The sequence below is a fragment of the Somniosus microcephalus genome, chromosome 27, assembly GCF_052327205.1.
Source record: "Somniosus microcephalus isolate GS21.2 chromosome 27, FLI_Smic_1.0, whole genome shotgun sequence".
Classification (NCBI taxonomy): domain Eukaryota; kingdom Metazoa; phylum Chordata; class Chondrichthyes; order Squaliformes; family Somniosidae; genus Somniosus; species Somniosus microcephalus.
Window position 1 is genome coordinate 9275094 of NC_141013.1, and position 20072 is coordinate 9295165.

The 20072-nt window shown below is 47.3% G+C and overlaps 1 protein-coding gene across 2 annotated transcripts in view; it reads left to right on the forward strand.

Annotated features, from left to right (window-relative positions):
* coro2ba (coronin, actin binding protein, 2Ba) overlaps positions 1-20072 on the forward strand; it is a 248999-nt gene that overhangs the window by 223403 nt on the left and 5524 nt on the right. For both annotated transcript variants that reach the window (XM_085968481.1, XM_085968482.1), the window contains exons 6-10: positions 7696-7812; positions 11026-11130; positions 12331-12427; positions 13538-13650; positions 17076-17166. In XM_085968481.1, coding sequence (XP_085824607.1) covers positions 7696-7812; positions 11026-11130; positions 12331-12427; positions 13538-13650; positions 17076-17166 — 523 coding nt within the window. The remainder of the gene's footprint in view (positions 1-7695; positions 7813-11025; positions 11131-12330; positions 12428-13537; positions 13651-17075; positions 17167-20072) is intronic.

Consider the following 20072-nt stretch of genomic DNA (forward strand, 5'->3'; position numbering starts at 1 on the left):
TCTGACTCGATTTAGACAATTAGCAAGGCTTCCCACATGCTGGGAATTAATTGGCCAATTGAGGGAAAATTGCGTGGGGCTGGCTGACACTTTTTTATGTGTGTCAGAAACCCCACATTCGGGGAAATCCGGCCATTTCCCACACAAGCCAAAAATCGGGCCCATTGAGTCTGCTGTACCGGGATCACAGCTTAATGCGTAGCTAAAGCTGCATTGCACTCCAGAAATGAAATTCCTCACCGCATTCGGGAGAGAGGCAGTTGGAATGTTTCTTATGATTTATGTCAGAGTAAGAAAGAAGGAAAGGACTTGCATTTCTATAGCGTCTTTCACGACCTCAGGGCATCCCAAGGCACTCTACAGCCAATGAAGCACATTTTTTGAAGTGTAGTCACTGTTGTAATGTAGTGGAGCACTTCCAGCTACCTACAATTATCAGCGGTAAGTGCCTGTCAGTTTTGCCTTTGTCGTGTCTTGTTCTGCTGTCTTCCAGTGCCATTGGCCTGAGTACTGCAGCCTGCAGTACGGATTGAGCAAGCAATAAATAGTGAGTGATGGATGACTGGTGTAACGTTACACGCAGTTACGCTGTTCCAGCTCTCAGTTCCAATCCACCTCAATGGCAGTGTTTGCAGCACAACCCGTTACTTGTCGTACCACATGTAGCCGGCAGGTTCTCACTGAACAAATCTTTTCTTCTCCCTTCCTGAAAGCAGGGTCGCCAACTCTGGTGGGACGTATGCCTGGAGCTTTCGTCACCTGACCTCTGGCCTCCAACCGTCCCGCCCAATCGAAGAGACTTTTTTTCACCCGCATCGCCAATATTTTTATAACTAATAAAGAAAATTGTGCAAAGGCAGTGGAACCCCACCCCCCCACACACTTTTTAAAAATACTTTCTATGATTTTTCTCCCGGGCGTTGCTCCCAGGAGATTGATCTTTAATTCCTGGAGACTCCAGGGCAATCCTGGAGGGTTGGCAACCTTAGACCTTAGGCCCCCGATTTGCAATGTCTCATGGTAGGCATCCGTTCCAGAGACCCGAGGTATCCCTGCCTAGCAACCATTCTTTGTATCTGAACCTAAACAGTGTCCTCTGGCTATTTGACTATTGAACCATGGGGGTGATTTTGCCAATGGGGATGTGATGGAGGCGGGACTGCTGCTTGTCGGGTTTTAGTCCCGCCTCCATCGACGTCCAGCCAACCCACGCTATTTTCCCTTGATTGACCTTGTTAAGCACGCCCAGCGGGCTCAGCAGGCCAATTAAGGGAAAGCTGGTTACTGGTGACATCAGCTAGTGACATTTCATCTGTCAAGAGCTTTTGACAGATGAATTGTCATCGTTTGACGGCTCTGTGAAGCTGTCAAACACTGACAATCTGTCTTCTAAGTTGAGTCCTTAGTCAAGACTCAGTTAGAAAGCCTTCCTGAGCAGAAAGCAGAAGGCTGCTGCATTTGAGGATGCAGTGGCCATTCTGCTTTCTCTGCCAGTGAGCTGAGGGACTCCCGAGACCTGAAGGGATGAAGCCTGGAGGAAGAAGCAAAGGTAAGTAAAGCTTTTAAAACACTTAAGACTCACCTCACACACTTACCTCTGCACACATGCACCCATCACTCACCTGCCCACCGGACATCTCGGCCTCTACGACCCCCGCAGACTCATGGCTCGCCTTGCTGACCCCGGCGAGGTTCGGAGCCATCGGGAAGCCCACACTTTAGGTGGCAAAATAGGGATTATCCAAAAAACTGCCTGTTAACTACCTGTTAACAGGCAGTTAAATGTCATTAATCCCCTTCCCACCTCGAGGAGGCGGCTCCCAGCGCGTGTCGGGTACCCACCTCCTGGGAAGATGGCACGGTGGCGGGTTGGGGGCGGGATGGGCACCCAGCCCCAGAATCTGCCATTTTCCCAGCAGTCCCGCCTCCGTATCCTCCTCCCCGGGGCTGGCAAAATCGACCCCACTGAGTACAAAAGCAAGGAAGTTATACTACACCTTTATAAAACTCTGGTTAGGCCTCAGCTGGAGTATTTTGTTCCAGTTCTGGGCACCGCACTTTAGAAAGGATGTCAAAGGCCTTGGAGAAGGTGCAGAGGAGATTTACCAGAATGATACCAGGGACGAGGGACTTCAGTTATGTGGAGAGACTAGAGCAGCTGGGATACAAACAGTTCTGACAAAGGGTCATTGACCTGAAACGTTAACTCTGTTTCTCTCTCCACAGACGCTGCTGAGTGTTTCCAGCATTTTCTGGTTTTATTTCAGATTTCCAGCATCCGCAGTATTTTGCTTTTGTGTTAGAGAAGCTGGGATCTTGCTCCTTAGAACAAAGAAGGTTAAGGGGAGATTTAATCGAGGTGTTCGAAATGATGAGGGGTTTTGAAAGAGTAAATAAGGAGAAACTGTTTCCATTGGCAGGAGGGTCGGTAATCAGAGGACACAGATTTAAGATAATTGGCAAAAGACCAGAGGGGAGAGGAGGAGAATTTTTTTGACGCAGCGAGTTGTTGTGATCTGGAACGCGCTGCCTGAAAGGGCGGTGGGAGCAGATTCAATAGTAACTTTCAAAAGGTAATTGGATAAATACTTGAAAAGAAAAGAAATTGCAGGGCTATGGGGAAAGAGCAGGGGAGTGGGACTAATCAGATAGCTCTTTCAAAGAGCCGGCACAGGCACGATGGGCCGAATGGCCTCCTTCTGCACTGTATGATTCTATGATTAAGGGTCGTACAGTCAAGCCCAGTCCTGTTCCCAGTTTTACAGCTGGCTGAATTGTCCCTCCCTACCCCCAGGTTCTCGAAGGCCAATTATAGGATCACAACTGTTGCCATGGCAGAGATCGGGTAATTCAGAACAGACCATAAACTGAACCTGAAAAGCTTTTGATCTGTTCTGCAAGATGGTTAAGGAGATGTCCGGCCGCTGACCTAGCTCAGGTGTGAAGCTGCTCACGGCAAAACAATTTACCAATAGTTAGGGTTTTAATTTCCCCTTGGAGCATATTGCTTACTGCTTAAAATTCTTTTGCTATTAAACCATTGAAAGCAAACATGTTGATAACGGTGGTATAACAGGGCGTACAGCATCCTGGAGAAAGGCAGTTGTAATGTTTCTTAAGATTTGTGTCTGGAAATTTACAACATAAAATTTAATAACTTACTACAACAAAAACCTGCATTTATATTGCGCCTTTAACGTAGAAAAACGTCCCAAGGTGCTTCCCAGGAGGTGTGAGGAAAATGGCGGTTGAAGCAATGAAGGAGAGATTAGGGCAGGTGACCAAGAGCTTGGTCGAAGAGGTGGGTTCTAAGGAGGCTGCTAAAGGAGAAATGGGAGGTGGAAAGGTTACGAGAGGGAATTCCGGAGTGTGGGGCATAGACAGGAAAAGGCACGGCCGGCAATGGTGCGGGAGAGGGGAGGAGGGAGTGCGCACAAGCCTGGAGTCAGAAGAATTGAAAGTTTGTTGAGAGCGGGGTGGGAGGGGGAATGGGTGGTTGTAGGGCCGGAGGAGATTACAGAGATAGGGAGCAGCAAGACCATCGAAGGATTTAAACACAAGGATGAGAAGTTAAAATTTTAAGCATTGGCGGTCTGGGAGTAGAGTTGCCAACTCTTCAGGAGTCTCCAGGAATTAAAGATTAACCTCAAGGTCACTGCAACACCCAGGAGAAAGATCATCGATATCTTTTAAAACGTGTTAAAAAAATTTTTTTTGGACACTTTCATTTATTAGTTACTAAATATTGGAGATGGGAGAAAAAAAGGCTGTTCGACCGGGTGGGGCCATTGGAGGCAGGAGGTCATGTGATGAAACCTCTAAGAATTCGTCCGACCAAAGTTGGCGACCCAATCAGGGAGCCAATGTGGGTCAGCAAAGATAGGGCTGATGGGTGAGCAACACACGATGGGCCGAAGGGCCTCTATCCGTGCTGTATAACTCTATGACTCTATGACTATGATGACTTGATGCAGGACTGGATAGAGGCAGCAGAGTTTCGGATGAGTTGGAGTTTGTGGAGAATGGAGGGGATAAACACCAGCACGTCCAGCGCCGCAGTTGAAGAATGGCACTTTGACTTATCGGAGGGTGGCCAGTGATGCTCGCTACAACCCGCATAAATCAGCGAATTCGAGAAGAAATAATAGTCGAATACGTGGCAGAGTGACCCATGTACGACACAACCTGCTGGTGGGACAGTGGGGGTCGATGTCACTGACTAAGCTCACTGACAGCTCGGAGAAAGGGAGTTGGCCATATTTGCCCACCTTCCCGGCTTGTCTGGTGAACCCTCTCCACCCTGATCGCTGGTGTTTTGCGAGGTCGAACCATGAATGCTGAGCCTGCAGGGCATTCTTGGTGGGTTAGAAATTTTTTGCAGAGCGAGCAGCGCAGATATATTTCAGAGAGTTAAATATTTAAACTGCCGCTTGGCATCTCCATTACACTCACGCCATGAATAATGCACCACGCAAAGCATTTTAAGTATCATACGTATCTCAGCAAGTCATTTCTCCTTGAAGCCTTTGAGTAGTGTTAACTTGTTGAAGTCTGCGGTCTGTACCAGTGTAAAAACCTATCCATGTTACATTTTGATAAAAGTTACTTAGAGGATATACTTTAGAGCAGAAAATGTGAGGCTCCATTAGAAGCACAAAGACTAAGTAAATGGAAATGCAGGTTGGAGATGGGACTACAACATTGCAGCCCCAATTCTGCATCCCGCACTTTTATCTAGCGAAGCTCCTTGGCCTTGGAACTCCCGTCCTTATATACGTGTGAATTAACGTGTTCTATATCTCGACTTATGATATCAAAAGCGGATAGAGGCACAAAAGGGTGGGAAATTATTGGGCCAGAATTTACTGTAAAAGCAACAATGAGGCTAACGGCGTTCACCTTTAGTTATGCGCAAATAGGACAGCAACTTCAGGCGAGCACAGATGCGCGGTTAAACGCGAAAATCTGGGAGTTACTGCCGAGATGCACCGCCCCGCCGTAAACTGCGCGAAAACGGCATCTCGCCGTCTGGCTCGCCATTTAAATGTATTGAACGGCGTGAAGATGCTGTACTGACGTCGTAGATATGGACTAAACTCGCCACAGAAAGTTAGGGCTTGTCCATTTCAGTCTATGCACCCTTTAAAACGGCGTGATAAGTCTTAATTACGGCCAAACAACCTCTCTGGTACTGAATATTTAATTTTTACAAGTGTGGAGTCTCATTCCTTCAGCTTCTAATTGTTGTTGGAGATTTTTTTAATTTAAATTATTTTTGTTTTACTTTTTCTTTCTGTCTCTTTTTTCTCTCTCTCTTAAACCAATTATTTATTTCCCTCTTTATTTTTCTTTCTGTACCTGATTTGACATTGAATTCACTCACTCTAACTTACACTTCCTGGTTCAGAGTCTGCGCAGTTCATTGACAATACTTCAATCTGGGTTGGTTAAGGAGACACACCGTTGCTGGCCCTGTTCCCACAGGTCCCAGATGTTCCGTGGAAGATCTCTTGGATCTCTCACTTACAGCAACTTCCAGTGCAAGAGGCCATAGTGATTAAATGGTCAAGGGCAATGTTGCCTGTAAGCTGTGCGGCCGCACGGCGCTCCAGGGAACCCTCGCAGCCGGCTTTTCAATATAAAAACCACGCGTGAGCGGTATTTTGAATGGCCCATGCAGCCCCTTAAAGGGGCTGTGCAGGGCCAATAACAATTACAGGGAACAATGGTCAAGGCCAAGTCCAAGGTACGGTGGGCTCTGTTCGTTCGCCGCTCACAGTAAATCCTGGGCCATTGTCGATGATGTTATCATATGAGGCCAAATCTATTTGTACCAAGTTCCTCTCTCTGCTAATTTAACAGGTGCCTCCATTAAAACAGCAGGGAGGGGAGCTTGATGCAAGTGCGTTAACTGCTTGTACGAAAACATTGCCGGCTCCCCTGTCATGTGGTACTAAGCCACGCAGGCCAACAAAGTCCCGGGTTTGCTCCTTGTTTGTGTTGAGTAAGCTGATCGACAATTGGCTTTAGCTACGTTGATACGCAGCATAAATAAGACTGCCTATTTCCACCTCCGTAACCTCGTCCGTCTCCGCCCCTGCCTCAGCTCATCCGCTGCTGAAACCCTCATCCATGCCTTTGTTACCTCTAGACTTGACTATTCCAACGCACTCCTGGCTGGCCTCCCACATTCCACCCTACGTAAACTTGAGGTCATCCAAAACTCGGCTGCCCGTGTCCTAACTCGCACCAAGTCCCGCTCGCCCATCTCCCCTGTGCTCGCTGACCTACATTGGCTCATTTGTGACTTTGATGAGAGCCGTTTCGGTACTGTGGCAAGGGCGGAAACCTGATTGGTGGGATTCAAACATGGAATTGTGGGAAAGATGGGCACGGATTTGGGAAGCGACAAGACGTTCAAGGATTTTGGAGAGGAAAGGGAGGTTGGAGATGGGGCGGTAGTTTGCAAGGACAGAGGGATCAAGGGTTGGTTTTTTGAGGAGAGGGGTGATGACGGTAGATTTGAGGGAGAGGGGAGACCTGAGGAGAGCGAACCGTTAACAATATCAGCTAACATGGGAGCCAGAAAAGGAAGTTGGGTGGTCAGCAGTTTGGAAGAAGAGGGCCGAGGGAGCAGGAGGTGGGTCTCATGGACAAGATGAGCGTGGAGAGGTCATGATGGGAGATTGAAGAGAAACTGCAGAATGATGTGAGTTCAGGGCTAGGGCAGGGGGGAACCTTAGAGGAAGTTTGGCCCAGTGGGCTAGGGGAAGGAAGGGAAGTGACAGAGGCAGCTGAATGGATAGTCTCAATCTTAGAGACAAAGAAGTCCATGAGCTCCTCACACTTGTTGTCGGAGGTGAGGGTGGAGGAGACGGGAGAGGGGTTTAAGAAGACGAGAATGCAGTGGAGAATAGGAGCCGGGGTTTATCTTTGCATTCCAGAGTGATTCTGGAATAGTGAGCAATTTTGGCAGACGAGAGCAGGATCCGATAATGCTTTATGTGGTCCAGCCAGATCTGGCGGTGAATGGCTAAACCAGTTGTCCGCCACAGCCATTCAGGTCTGCGTAACAAGGAGAAAGATCCATTGGTAATCAGAAGATTGAAAGAGTGTTAAGCTGTAACCAGGACATAGTGCCATTCTGAGTGTGTGTGTGTGTTCCTGCTTCATTGGCAACACTACAGGAGACTTTGGTTTATCCGGAGGTTGTATGTCCGGAAACCTCGATCTACCGGCAGAAATCAGGAGCCGTTTTGTTAGGTTTTTTTTCTTCTCGTGGCTTTCTTTTCAACAGTCAGGCTCTGGAAAGTCTCTCTGAAGCTGTTGCTAAGCTACAGAGACGCTTCCAAGGTACGGGCCGACTGTTTAGAAGCTGTTGCTAAGCAACAGTGTTTGTTGTCAGATACGGAGATGAAAACCTCCGTATGCTTCAACATTAACGCTGGTATGTCCGGCAGTTTTGATGGGACGGCAACAGCTCGGTCCCGTCGGTGCCGGATAGCACAAAGTTTCCTGTATATGACACTGTTTACCAGGCACGGTCTCTGTCTTAAGCTGAGATGGGTAGTAAAGAGGGGGAAAAGGCAGGGCGGTGGGGGTTGATAGCTGAAAGGGTTAATAAGGATCTAAGCGTGTCCACTTTACCGCAAGACAAATAAAACGTAGCTGAAGTGATCTACTCTGTCTCTGCAGGAAGCAAACTGCAAGAATCACAAAGTGAACCGGGTGGTGATCCTGGGGAATACGAAGAGGTTGCTCACTACCGGCGTCTCCAGGTGGAACACCAGACAGATTGCTCTCTGGGATCAGGTCAGTACAATGAAACCAGGCCCAGCAGGATCTCCCCGGCCTTTAAGGTAAGGTACGGTCTGGAAATCCGAGCCGGGGTGAAGCTATATTTTCTGTGCAAAACTGTCGTTCGAGATGACAGTCGGCATCAAAAACTAAACGCAATGCAGTGAGGTCAAAGAGCAACGGGATCAGGGTTGCCAACTCTGGTTGGATACATACCTGGAGATTCCGTCACATGACCGTCTGCCTCCAGCCGCCCCGCCCCCACACTCTCACCATTGGTCACCCGACACGTCCATCCTCGCAGTGCCCCGCCATCATTCCTCAGTCAGAAAGTGAATAGACTCTTTGTTACCTGATTGGATGATTGTTGACTGTCAGTCAGACAGCCAATGTCCAGTGTTTTTAGAACTGGTAAACAAAAGTGGCCAAATAAATATTTTTAAATGTTGGTTGTGGGATAAATATTGGCCAGGACACCAGGGAGATCTCCCCTGCTCTTACATAGAAACATAGAAGATAGGAGCAGGAGTAGGCCATTCGGCCCCTCGAGCCTGCTCCGCCATTTAATGAGATCATGGCTGATCATCCAAATTCAGTACCCTGTCCCTGCTTTCTCCCCATATCCCTTGATCCCTTTAGCCTTAAGAAATATATCTAACTCCTTCTTGAATATATTTAATGAATTGGCCTCAACTGCCTTCTGTGGTAGAGAATTCCACAGGTTCACCACTCTCTGGGTGAAGAAATTCCTCCTCATCTCAGTCCTAAATGGCTTACCCCTTATCCTTAGACTGTGACCCCTGGTTCTGGACTCCCCCGTCATCGGGAACATCCTTCCTGCATCTAGTCTGTCTAGTCCTGTTAGAATTTTATAAGTTTCAATGAGATCCCCTCTCATTCTTTTAAACGCTAGCGAATATAAGCCTAATCGACCCAATCTCTCCTCATACGTCATTCCTGCCATCCCAGGTATCAGTCTGGTGAATCTTCACTGCACTCTCTCCATGGCAAGAACATCCTTCCTCAGATAAGACGACCAAAACTGCACACAATACTCAAGGTGTGGTCTCACCAAGGCCCCGTACAACTGCAGCAAGACATCCTTGTTCCTGTACTTGAATCCTCTCGCTATGAAGGCCAACATACCATTTGCCTTCTTAACCGCCTGCTGCACCTACATGCTTAGCTTCAGCAACTGGTGCACAAGGACACCCAGGTCTCGTTGCACCTCCCCTTCTCCCAATCTATTGCTGTTCAGATAATAATTTGTCTTCCTGTTTTTGCCACCAAAGTGGATAACCTCGCATTTATCCACATTATACTGCATTTGTCATGCATCTGCCCAATCACCCAACCTGTCCAAATCATACTGGAGTTTCTCTGCATCCTCCTCACAGCACACACACGCCCACCCAGCTTTGTGTCGTCTGCAAACTTGGAGATATTACATCTAGTTCCCTCGTCTAAATCATTTATATATATATTGTTCGAAATAGTACCATGGGATCTTTTACGGCCACCTGAGAGGGCAGACGGCACCTCCGACAGTGCAGCACTCCCTCAGCACTGCAATGGAGTGTCAGCCTAGATTTTTGTGCTCAAGCCTCTGGCGTGGGACTTGAACCTTCTGACCCAGAAACACGGCCAACACCTGTCTCAGCTGGTAGTGGCAGCGGTGGCTGCATTGATTTGCTTCCTCATCAACGAGCTTGGGAGGCGTTCCCACTCCTGGCTGCGATCCAGTGACCCCTGCTGTAAGTGGTGCGCTTGTGGCTGCTGGGTGAGGAGAGGTTCAACTGCGATGCCCCCTACAGCTCAATAGCTTGCTTACTCCACACTGTCTTGGCTCAAAAGGGGAAGAATGAAGAGCCAGTTGATGACTTATGTTGCCCATGAAACTATAGCCCAGCATGAATTAGTGACTTCAAAAAAGAGAGGGCAATTGGAAAAGAATGTGTGCATAGCAACTTTTATACACATTCCCCTGTAACTTTGTTTGTGCTAAACATTCGGCACAGCTTGTTCAATAAGTGTACTGAGAGATTATTGCATTTTTCATTATTCAAGAAACACTGAATAAAAAGGGATTATCTGCCCAACCTCCCAAAGACAGGGGTGACCTGGAACAGACGATTCGGCCCCGGCATCAAGCAGGGCAATGATTAGTGTACGAAGGCTTATCACAGTCATACTAAGTTCCTTAGTTTACTATTTTAATGAATTGCTAACTCATTATCCTGTGGGATATTGTTCAAAACATAATTACACAGTAAATGCTCCCTCCACCGCCATTATAACTTGGCATTTGACCGGATTACTAACAGCTTATTATTTGTTTATTATTCATTTATTAATTAGGTTTATCGGGGGTGCGGTAGTGCAATGGTTATGTTACTAGACTTGTAATCCAGAGGCCTGGACTAATGATCCAGAGAACGTGAGTTCATGTAGGAATTTGAGAATTTGGATTCAGTGTTTTAAAAAAAAATCTGGAAATAAAAAGCCAGCATCAGTAAAAGTGACCATGAAGCTGTCAAGTTATCGTAAAAACCCAACCGGCTCACTAATGTCCTTTAGGAAAGGAAATCTGCCGTCCTTACCCGGTCTGGCCTATATGTGACTCCAGACCCACACCAACGCGGTTGACTCTTAACCGACCTCCGAAGTGGCTGAGCGAGCCACTCAGTTGTATCAAAACCGCTACCAGCGGTTCAAGAAAACGACCCACCACCACCTTCTCAGGATTGGGCAATAAACGTCGGCCTTGCCTGCGACGTCCACATCCCGTGAATGAATTTTTCTTTAAACGTTAGATTGATATATGATATCCCAATTAAGCTGACTGACAGTGGGTCGCGTCCAAGAGGTGAGACGTGGGAAGCAAACATAATTCAGTCCCGGAGTCACAGATGAATTGTGCCCAATCCTCTGACAATTCTCAGTTGGTCAGCAATGGGCGCGTGAGGGTGGCATGAGATGGGTTGTCTCTCCTTCCCTTTGGCCAACATTACTCCCTTAACCAACACCACTAACTGGCTATTCATCGCCTTGCTGTTTGGGAGATCTTGCTGCGCATAAATTGGCTGTTGCATTTTCCCCAGGGTTACTGCACTTCGAGAATGAGTCATTGCGTGGACATGCTTCGAGGCGTTTCCGAGAGATGGGATATGGTACTGTATAAATGCAAGGCTCTTTTTTTTAAAACTTAGACCCTCTTTCTTTCTTCAGGAAGACTTAGCGATGCCAATCGTAGAAGAAGAAATCGATGGTCTCTCAGGGCTCCTGTTCCCTTTCTACGATGTTGATACTCACATGCTTTACTTAGCTGGAAAGGTACATTGTCGGTCATTTAACAACAAATTAAGAGGTGGAAAGGGGTGGGGGTATTAATGCACATAACAAAGCAAGAACACACAGTACATCTTTCAGCTCTTCCCAGTTGCCTTGAACCTCGCCCTTTTATGCTCGGCCGGCTGGGGGAAGACTCCTCCCACTCCCGGTGCAATTATCTTTTAAAGGGGAGGTTCTTAAAGCGGCCATACCCTTCCCCTGGTCTCAGGGCCCTCGTACCCCTGCTACAACAGGTAGGTTTTGGTCTGCCACTATCACAAACAGTCATTTCTAGAATGATTTTTCTTTTAGCAGTTCAGCCTGTGGTCCTCTCCCAGCGTCCTGCTGTAGTTCTGGCAGGAGAATGACGAGACCTCCCGGGGTCAGCTGTTTTCCTCGGGGGTGCTGTCGGTCTCCGGGCGGAATTACAGCAGGGAAACTGGGAGAACCCGTCCAGAACTTCAGGGCCTAATTGCCAAATAAAAAAATATACAGAAGGGAATTGTATTTCTGCTTCTACATTTAAGCGGAGGCCTGAGTTACAGAAACAGGTTAAAATTTGTTAAAGGGATTTGATAGGGTAGATACAGAGAATCTATTTCCTCTGGCGGGGGCCTCCAGAACAAGGGGGCAATCATCTTAAAATCAGAGGCAGGCCGTTCAGGAGTGAAATCAGGGAGCACTTTTTCACACGGAGGATGGTAGAAATATGGAATGCAATCCCCCAAAAGGCTGTGGATACTGGGGATCAATTGGAGCTTTCAAGACTGAGCACGATGCATTTTTGTTGGGTAAGGGTATCAAGGGATAGGGAGCAAAGGCGGGTAAATGGTGTTGAGGTGCAGATCAGCCATGATCTGACTGAATGGCGGAGCAGGCTCGAGGGGCTGAATGGCCTCCTCCTGCTCCTATTTTGCACATAATTCTTCACACATTCCTCCCTGGCTGGCTCATTGAGCGATGACGGGGGTCATTTTCAATGGTGCCCGGGCAGTAACCTGGCAGAGCGGGTCGCCCGCACATTCTCGAACCCGCCCGACCTTCATCCAGTTGAAATCAAAACTATGGAAATGGGGCGGGTTCTACAATGGGTGTACAACCCACTCCATCAGGTTACCAACCAATCGGCAAAGTTGAAATCCCCCCCTCCAACCGATAAAACGAGCATTTTTCATTTCTATTATCCAATTTTCTCTTTCACAGGGTGATGGGAATATTAGATACTATGAAATTAGCACCGAGAAGCCATATCTCCACTATCTGATGGAATATCGCTCGCCTGCTCCACAGAAAGGCATGGGTAAGATCGAGCATTACTACCATTGATTTCACAAGTGATTATAACACATGTTAACGGAAATCAGTCAGGGCTCCTCTATTGGTTAATAGAACCAGTTAGGGCTCCTCTAGTGGTTAATGGAACCAGTCAGGGTCTCTTCTAGTGGTTAATAGAACCAGTCAGGGTCTCTTCTAGTGGTTAATAGAACCAGTCAGGGTCTCTTCTAGTGGTTAATGGAACCAGTCAGGGTCTCTTCTAGTGGTTAATAGAACCAGTCAGGGTCTCTTCTAGTGGTTAGTGGAACCAGCCAGGGTCTCTTCTAGTGGTTAATGGAACCAGTCAGGGTCTCTTCTAGTGGTTAATGGAACCAGTTAGGGCTCCTCTAGTGGTTAGTGGAACCAGTCAGGGTCTCTTCTAGTGGTTAATAGAACCAGTCAGGGTCTCTTCTAGTGGTTAATGGAACCAGTCAAGGTCTCTTCTAGTGGTTAATAGAACCAGTCAGGGTCTCTTCTAGTGTTTAATGGAACCAGTCAGGGCCTCCTCCAGTGGTTAATGGAACCAGTCAGGGCCTCCTCCAGTGGTTAATGGAACCAGTCAGGGTCTCCACTAGTGGTTAATGGAACCAGTCAGGGCCTCCTCCAGTGGTTAATGGAACCAGTTAGGGCTCCTCTAGTGGTTAATGGAACCAGTTAGGGCTCCACTAGTGGTTAATGGAACCAGTCAGGGTCTCCACTAGTGGCTCAGTAAGTCACCCAGTGTGAAACTGAATGGTACAGATCAGCAATCCCACCCTGAGTTCTCAGATCTAATTCAGGAAGGTGGCAGTGATGCTACACTTAGCCTCAGCACTGCGGAGCTGGGAGGAGGAAAAGAATCAGCTCGAGAGGGAACACAACCATAAGAGCAGCAAAGAGTCAACTTAAAGGAGGGAAGTTCTGGAAACACTGTACCATAATTCAAGTAGGAAAGGGTGTTCTGAATATAAGTCCTGAATTTAGACATAAGCAGGAGTCGTATTGTAGAGATATTTGGTGACAAAGGGTGTATCTTTGGTCCTCACTATAACATCCGCTCTCTTGCCAGTTAGTGAATAATGTGAGTTTGCTCACGGCTTCTTTGCACCTGTTACAGGAGTGATGCCAAAACACGGGCTGGACGTGTCCATCTGTGAGGTGTTCAGGTTTTACAAGCTGGTTACGCTGAAAGGAGTGATCGAACCAATCTCCATGATAGTGCCAAGAAGGGTGAGTGAAATCCAAACATTCGGTGTGGTTGTTGTTAATTCCAGCACCAGGCTAGCTACGTTGGTATGATCTGGAATGCAATACCTGAAAGGGTAGTGAAAGCAGATTCAGTCGTAGCTCTCAAAAGGGAATTTTTAATTTTTAATTTATTCATTCACAGGATGTGGGCATCGCTGGCAAGGCCGGCATTTATTCGCTGGAGTTTAGAAGAATGAGAGAGGATCTCATTGAAACTTATAAAATTCTAACTGGACTAGACAGACTAGATGCAGGAAGGATGTTCCCAATGGCGGGGGAGTCCGGAACCAGGGGTCACAGTCTAAGGATAAGGGGTAAGCCATTTAGGACTGAGATGAGGAGGAATTTCTTCACCTAGTGAGTGGTGAACCTGTGGAATTCTCTACCAAAGAAGGCAGTTGAGGCCAATTCATTAAATATATTCAAGAAGGAGTTAGATATATTTCTTAAGGCTAAAGGGATCAAGGGATATGGGGAGAAAGCAGGGACTGGGCACTGAATTTGGATGATCAGCCATGATCTCATTGAATGGCGGAGCAGGCTCGAGGGGCCAAATGGCCAACTCCTGCTCCTATATTTCTATGTTCTGTGTTTCTAGACGCCGGGGACAGAAGCCGGCAACATTTCAGCCTGTAAGGCTGAGCTCCACACTGCTAGCTCAGCCACTAAACCCCAAATTAATCCGGCTCCCCTTTGCACTGTGGGGGCTCACTGTAGCCCTTCCTAGGCACTTTCCCCAATGACATCAGCAACCTTCACAGTTTAAACAGGGAAAAGAACACCTTTTAGAATGCAAAATAGAATTAAAATGACTTCAATTAAATCCTAATCCTTTTTAGTGGTTTGATTTTTCATGTGGAATCACGTTTTGTCTGGTAATCACTCCTGTGAAGCGCCAAGGGCCATTTTACTAGGTTAAAGGCACTGTATAACATATGCAAGCTGTTGTTGTTGTTGTTGTTGGAGTACTAATGGTCAGACTCTCTCTAATGACGGTTCTGGCCAAAGTCCCTTTGCTTGAGTCAAACACTGAAAGCCAAAGAGCCGTACAACCCATCGCTGTCCAGACATTCACAGTATCGTTCTAATCTGTTGCCATGTCAACACACTGATTGTAACAAAAGCTGAGTTCAAGTGCGCCCAAATTGATTTCTCTCACACTAATCCGCAGAGTAGTCATTTCCTGATTAGCATGTGGCTCCAGACTTTCCCCCCAGAGGCTCCCTGTGCAGGAGTTTTCTCCAACAGAATTAAACAAAAAGGCTTTCGGTGAGCTCTCTGATGGCTCAGTTGGGAAAGATAGAGAGGTCGATTTTCATTGACCCGTGAAGTCGGAATTGGAGGTGTGCGGGGGGGTTAATGTCCCGAATTCGGGGGTCCCGACACCATCCCGCCCCCAACCCGCCTCCATGTAAGTTTCAAAGGAGGCGGGTACCCGCCCCGCACTGGGACCCGCCTACCCGAGGCAGGAAGGGATTAGTGCCAATTAACTGCCTGTTAACAGGTAGTTAACAGGCAGTTTTTAGCCTAATCCCTATTTTAAAGCTTGAAGTGTGGGATTCCCGACGGCTCCAAACCGCGTCAAGTTAGAGGAGTCAGGCCGTCGGGTTGAAGGACTTGGAGGGGCCGAGATGTCGGTGTTCAGGTGAGTGATGGGTGCATGAATGCAAAGGTAAGTGTGTTTGGTGTGTCTAAAGTGTGTAAAGAAGTTTAAATTACCTGTATTTACCTTTACAGCCTTCCTTCCTCTAGGTTTCGGGAGTCCATCATCTAACCGGCACAGAAAGCAGAATGGCTGCGATCTGTCAAAAGTGACAGCCTTCAGCTTTCTGTGCCGGTGAGATTTCTAACTGAGTCTGTGTAGAAGGACTCAGGTTAGAAGTAAGACTGTCAGTGTTTGACAGCTTCAAGCAGCTGTGAAACACTGATATTTCATCTGTCAAAACCTCTTGACAGATGAAATTTCAGTCTGTGACGTCACCTGTTGCCGGGTGGCCCTTAATTGGCCTGCTGAGCCCGCCCAGCGGGCTCAACAAGGTCAATCAAGTTAAAATCACGTGGATTGGCCGCATCTCGATGGAAGCGGGACTACAACCCCGAAAGTTGTAGTCCCACCTCCTTCCTGACTTCTGAATGAAAATCACCCCCAGAGAGTGGCCAAGACCAGGACTGATCCCTGCCTCGATCCCCCTGGACCGTGCCATGTTAGCTGATATCGCCAGGTGGTGACAGGCCTGCCACAATCGGCCTGTGTTGGGATGAGGATTGTAAGCCTGGGTTCCCTGCTGGGAAGTACGTGTGTGTGTGTGTGTGTGTGTGTGTGTGTGTGTGTGTGTGTGTGGATGTCAGCTGTGATGCCCCGCATGGCCGAGCAGTAGTCCTTGTGTCGGCTCCCGCATGAAGATTGGCCACCTGGGTAATGGAATGGCAGCCGATGCCTGTAAAGCAGTCTGAAGCAGTGCCTTCAGGAAAGGAAGGAATAAAACTGGAGGGGAAATCCCCATTAAAAAAACTTATGAGGAAGAATGGGTAGCAAGTGTTTTATTTTTGCGGGTATGTAACCTGTAATATTTTCCCTAATTTTTATCCCCGTCACCAGTAAGAGGACTGCTGTAGGGTTCTGCTCCTAGGCCTCTTGCCAGCCTATCCTGAGGCTTCCTCATTCAGTCTGAGGTGACCAATGAAAAACCCAAGAGACCAGGCCTGGGGTGGCACTCCCCTTGATTTTTCCTTCCTTTGAGGAGGGAGCCTTGCTCTTCATTCAGGATTTCCCAGCAGAGACTAAGATCAGGAGCCCAGCAGAATGGAGGGAATCCATGATTTAGGATTTGATAGGGTGGATAGAGAGAAACTATTATCTCTGGTGGGGGGGGGTGGAGTCCAGAACAAAGCGGGTATAACCTAAAAATTAGAGCCAGGCCGTTCAGGAAGCACTTCTTCACACAAAGGGTAGTGGAAATCTGGAACTCTCTCCCCCAAAAGGCTGTGGATGCTGGAGGTCAATTGAAAGTTTAAAAACTGAGACGATAGATTTTTGTTGGGTAAGGGTATCGAGGGATATGGCACCAAGGCGGGGAGATGGAGTTGAGGTGCAGATCAGCCATGATCTAATTGAATGGCGGAACAGGCCCGAGGGGCTGAATGGCCTCCTCCTGTTCCTAAGTAACACGGCGTCATTTAAATATTTTAGTGAGGTTCTCACCTGTTTCGGGCTGCCTGGTTTGAGGCCGGCTCGAAAATCGAATTGGGCAGATCTCAGGTGGCAAGGGAAGGGTAGGTGATTTCTTAAAAATATATTCATCCGCCTGCTGTCCCATTCACCGAAGAACAGGCAGTAGGCAGACAAAAAATCACCGCCTTCGTGACTACTTTCTATTTTACTGTGTTTGATTCCTTTTGTATTTCAGTCTGAAACCTACCAAGAAGATATCTACCCGATGACCCCTGGGACCGAACCTGCACTCACAGCGGACGAGTGGCTGAGCGGCATGAACAGAGGTCCTAATGTTTACCATTAATATTTGTGACGTTATACGTGCTGTGCCAATTGTACCAACAACTGCCATCAATCACATACGAGGGACTCTTCACCTCAATTCGCGATGTTCTGATAACAATTGCAGGCCGGGATTAAGTCGCAATCGAGCGGCAGTTTATCGACCTGGAACTTTCAGTCACTGTCATTCATCCTGTCTCCTAACTTTATTTGCTGATGAACCTCAAAGGCCGACATTGGATAATTTGCAGCATTCCACCCTTAAATAAGAGGAAAATACTTGTCAATTATTATCAGCTCTCCCGTGGCGATGCTCACGGTTCACACTGGAGGATGCACTATTTTATCATGACAGGAGCTGTATACTGTGCATCGCACAACATAGAATTACGTAGAATATACAGCACAGAAACAGGCCTTTCGGCCCAACCTGTCCATGACGGTGTTTATGCTCCACTCAAGCCTCCTAACATATTTCCTCATCTAACTCTATCAGCATAACGCTCTATTCTCTTCTCTTTCATATGCTTATCTAGCTTCCCCTTAAATGCAACGTATTAATCTGCTGTTAAACTGGAGCTGTCTTTAATGTTCTGCATCCCCTTAAGCCTAATTGCTGTAAATAGCCACATCCTGAGGTCAGTCAGAGGCTAATTGCTGAGAGAAATTTGTCTATGGATTGGCAGATGCTTGTAAATTCCTTGACTCCTCCCCATATATGTGGGAGAATCCAGGCTATCAAGGTCAGAAGAAACCAGGAAATGATTGGACAATGGGCCAGAAATTCGGGTCGGAGGCTTCCCGCAGGCGCAAGCCCCCGACCTGCACTTGCATAGCACGCCGGCCGTTGTGCTGTGGGGCCGCGTGGGATTCCGATCCTGGGCCTCCTCCAGCTGCCGGTGTGCAGTGCTCGCGTATCCCAGCGGCGCAGTTAGTTCGCAGCATCCCCTGGGATCATGTGGGCCATGGGGAGCCAATTGGAGCAGGGCATCTCCATTCGGCCCCAAAACCTAAGCAAAACTTCTAATACATTTTTTTTTAAAACACATTTTTAAAATAACTATAAATTACATAATTAACTATTTTAAACAAAAACATAATTTTTGAAAAAATTAATTAAAGGTTTTAACTAGGCTAAAAATAAACTTACCTTTCTTTAAAGTATTTTAAAATAATAAACCTGTGGAAAAAATGTTTTCATTTTACTTAATTAACCTCTTACCTTGTTAAAAGCAGGCCCTGTGCCTGCTTTTTCCACGCGCAGCTGCTAGGGACTTACCCGCACGGAGAAACCTGCAAAAAAATCGGAAGTTCCAGGTCTACGCGCTGCCTCTCCGGTGCACACGTTTGACCTCTGAACCCCTTCCTTCAAGGGAACGGAAGTTCTGGTTTCCAGTGCATGCGCAGTGCAAGCACGAAACCGGCACTTCCGTTGGCCTTATGGGTGAGTACACAGCGCGTACTCACCCGTGGGGACCCGAATTTCTGGCCCATTATTTTCACTTACTTCTGACTCTTGTGATATGAGAATTAGTCTGTAAGGGATGTAAAGAATTTGAATCAGGAGCAAGGCAAATGTCAGATCCTTAGCCATGATCCCACTTCCACCTCTTGCCCGGTTTTGGAGTGGTAATCCTGCTCATACCGAGCGACCACACCGCCTCACGTCACAGCGCAAATTACGCAAACACGGCGAAGTAGATTTTCCTCTTTATCATCTGAGCATCATACTGGGCCGAGTGTGGAAAGGAAAATCTGGCGGGAAGGATGGAAGGATAATCCGTGACGTGCGCTCCTCGCTGCCAGATTTTCCTTTCTGCACTCCGCTCCCAGTCTGATGATTAATGGCCAGGTGGTAGAGGCAAAAACAACACGACAGACAGAATGCCAGTGTAGATTTACAAGATAACATTTTGCTCAGCATAGCGCATTGAGGTAAAGCCCTGCTTTTAAAATGACATGGCATAGCATTTATTCAATAGACAGATTGCAACGTAAGCTGCCATCTGTGCCTGTTTGCATTCACAGATTCAATGTGCGCCTTAACCTTTTGTGACTTCAGCAGCCATACTTGCTGCTTGCATGTGACCCATATATATCTTCTGTTCACACACTGACAGAAAAATAAAAGAAACGAGGGTTTGAGTACAGGAGCAAGGATGTCTTACTACAGTTATACAGGGCTCTGGTGAGACCACACCTGGAGAACTGTGTGCAGTTTTGGCCTCCTTACCTAAGAAAGGATATACTTGCCATAGAGGGAGTGCAGCAAAGGTTCACCAGACTGATTCCTGGGATGGCAGGACTTTCGTATGAGGAGAGATTGGGTCGACTAGGCCTGTATTCACTCGAGTTTAGAAGAATGAGAGGGGGATCTCATTAAAACGTATAAAATTCTGACAGTGCTAGACAGACTGGATGCAGGGAGGATGTTTCCCCTGGCTGGGGGGGTCTAGAACGAGGGGTCACAGTCTCAGGATACGGGGTAGGACATTTATGACTGAGATGAGGAGAAATATCTTCACTCAGAGGGTAGTGAACCTGTGGAATTTTCTACCACAGAAGGCTGTGGAGGTCAAGTCACTGAATATATTTAAGAAGGAGATAGATCGATTTCTAGACACAAGGGGCATCAAGGGGTATGGGGAGAGAGCGGGAATATGATATTGAGATAGAGGATCAGCCATGATCATATTGAATGGCGGAGCAGGCTCGAAGGGCTATTTTTCTATGTTTCTAAGCTGTACCTTTGTTGACAGAGAGGTTGAATGTTGTGGCGTGATTCCTTCCTTAAATTTAGATAGAATTTACAGCACAGAAACAGATCTGTGCCGGTGTTTATGTTCCACACGAGCTACCTCTCACCTTACTTCATCTCACCCTAGCAACATATCCTTCTATTCCTTTC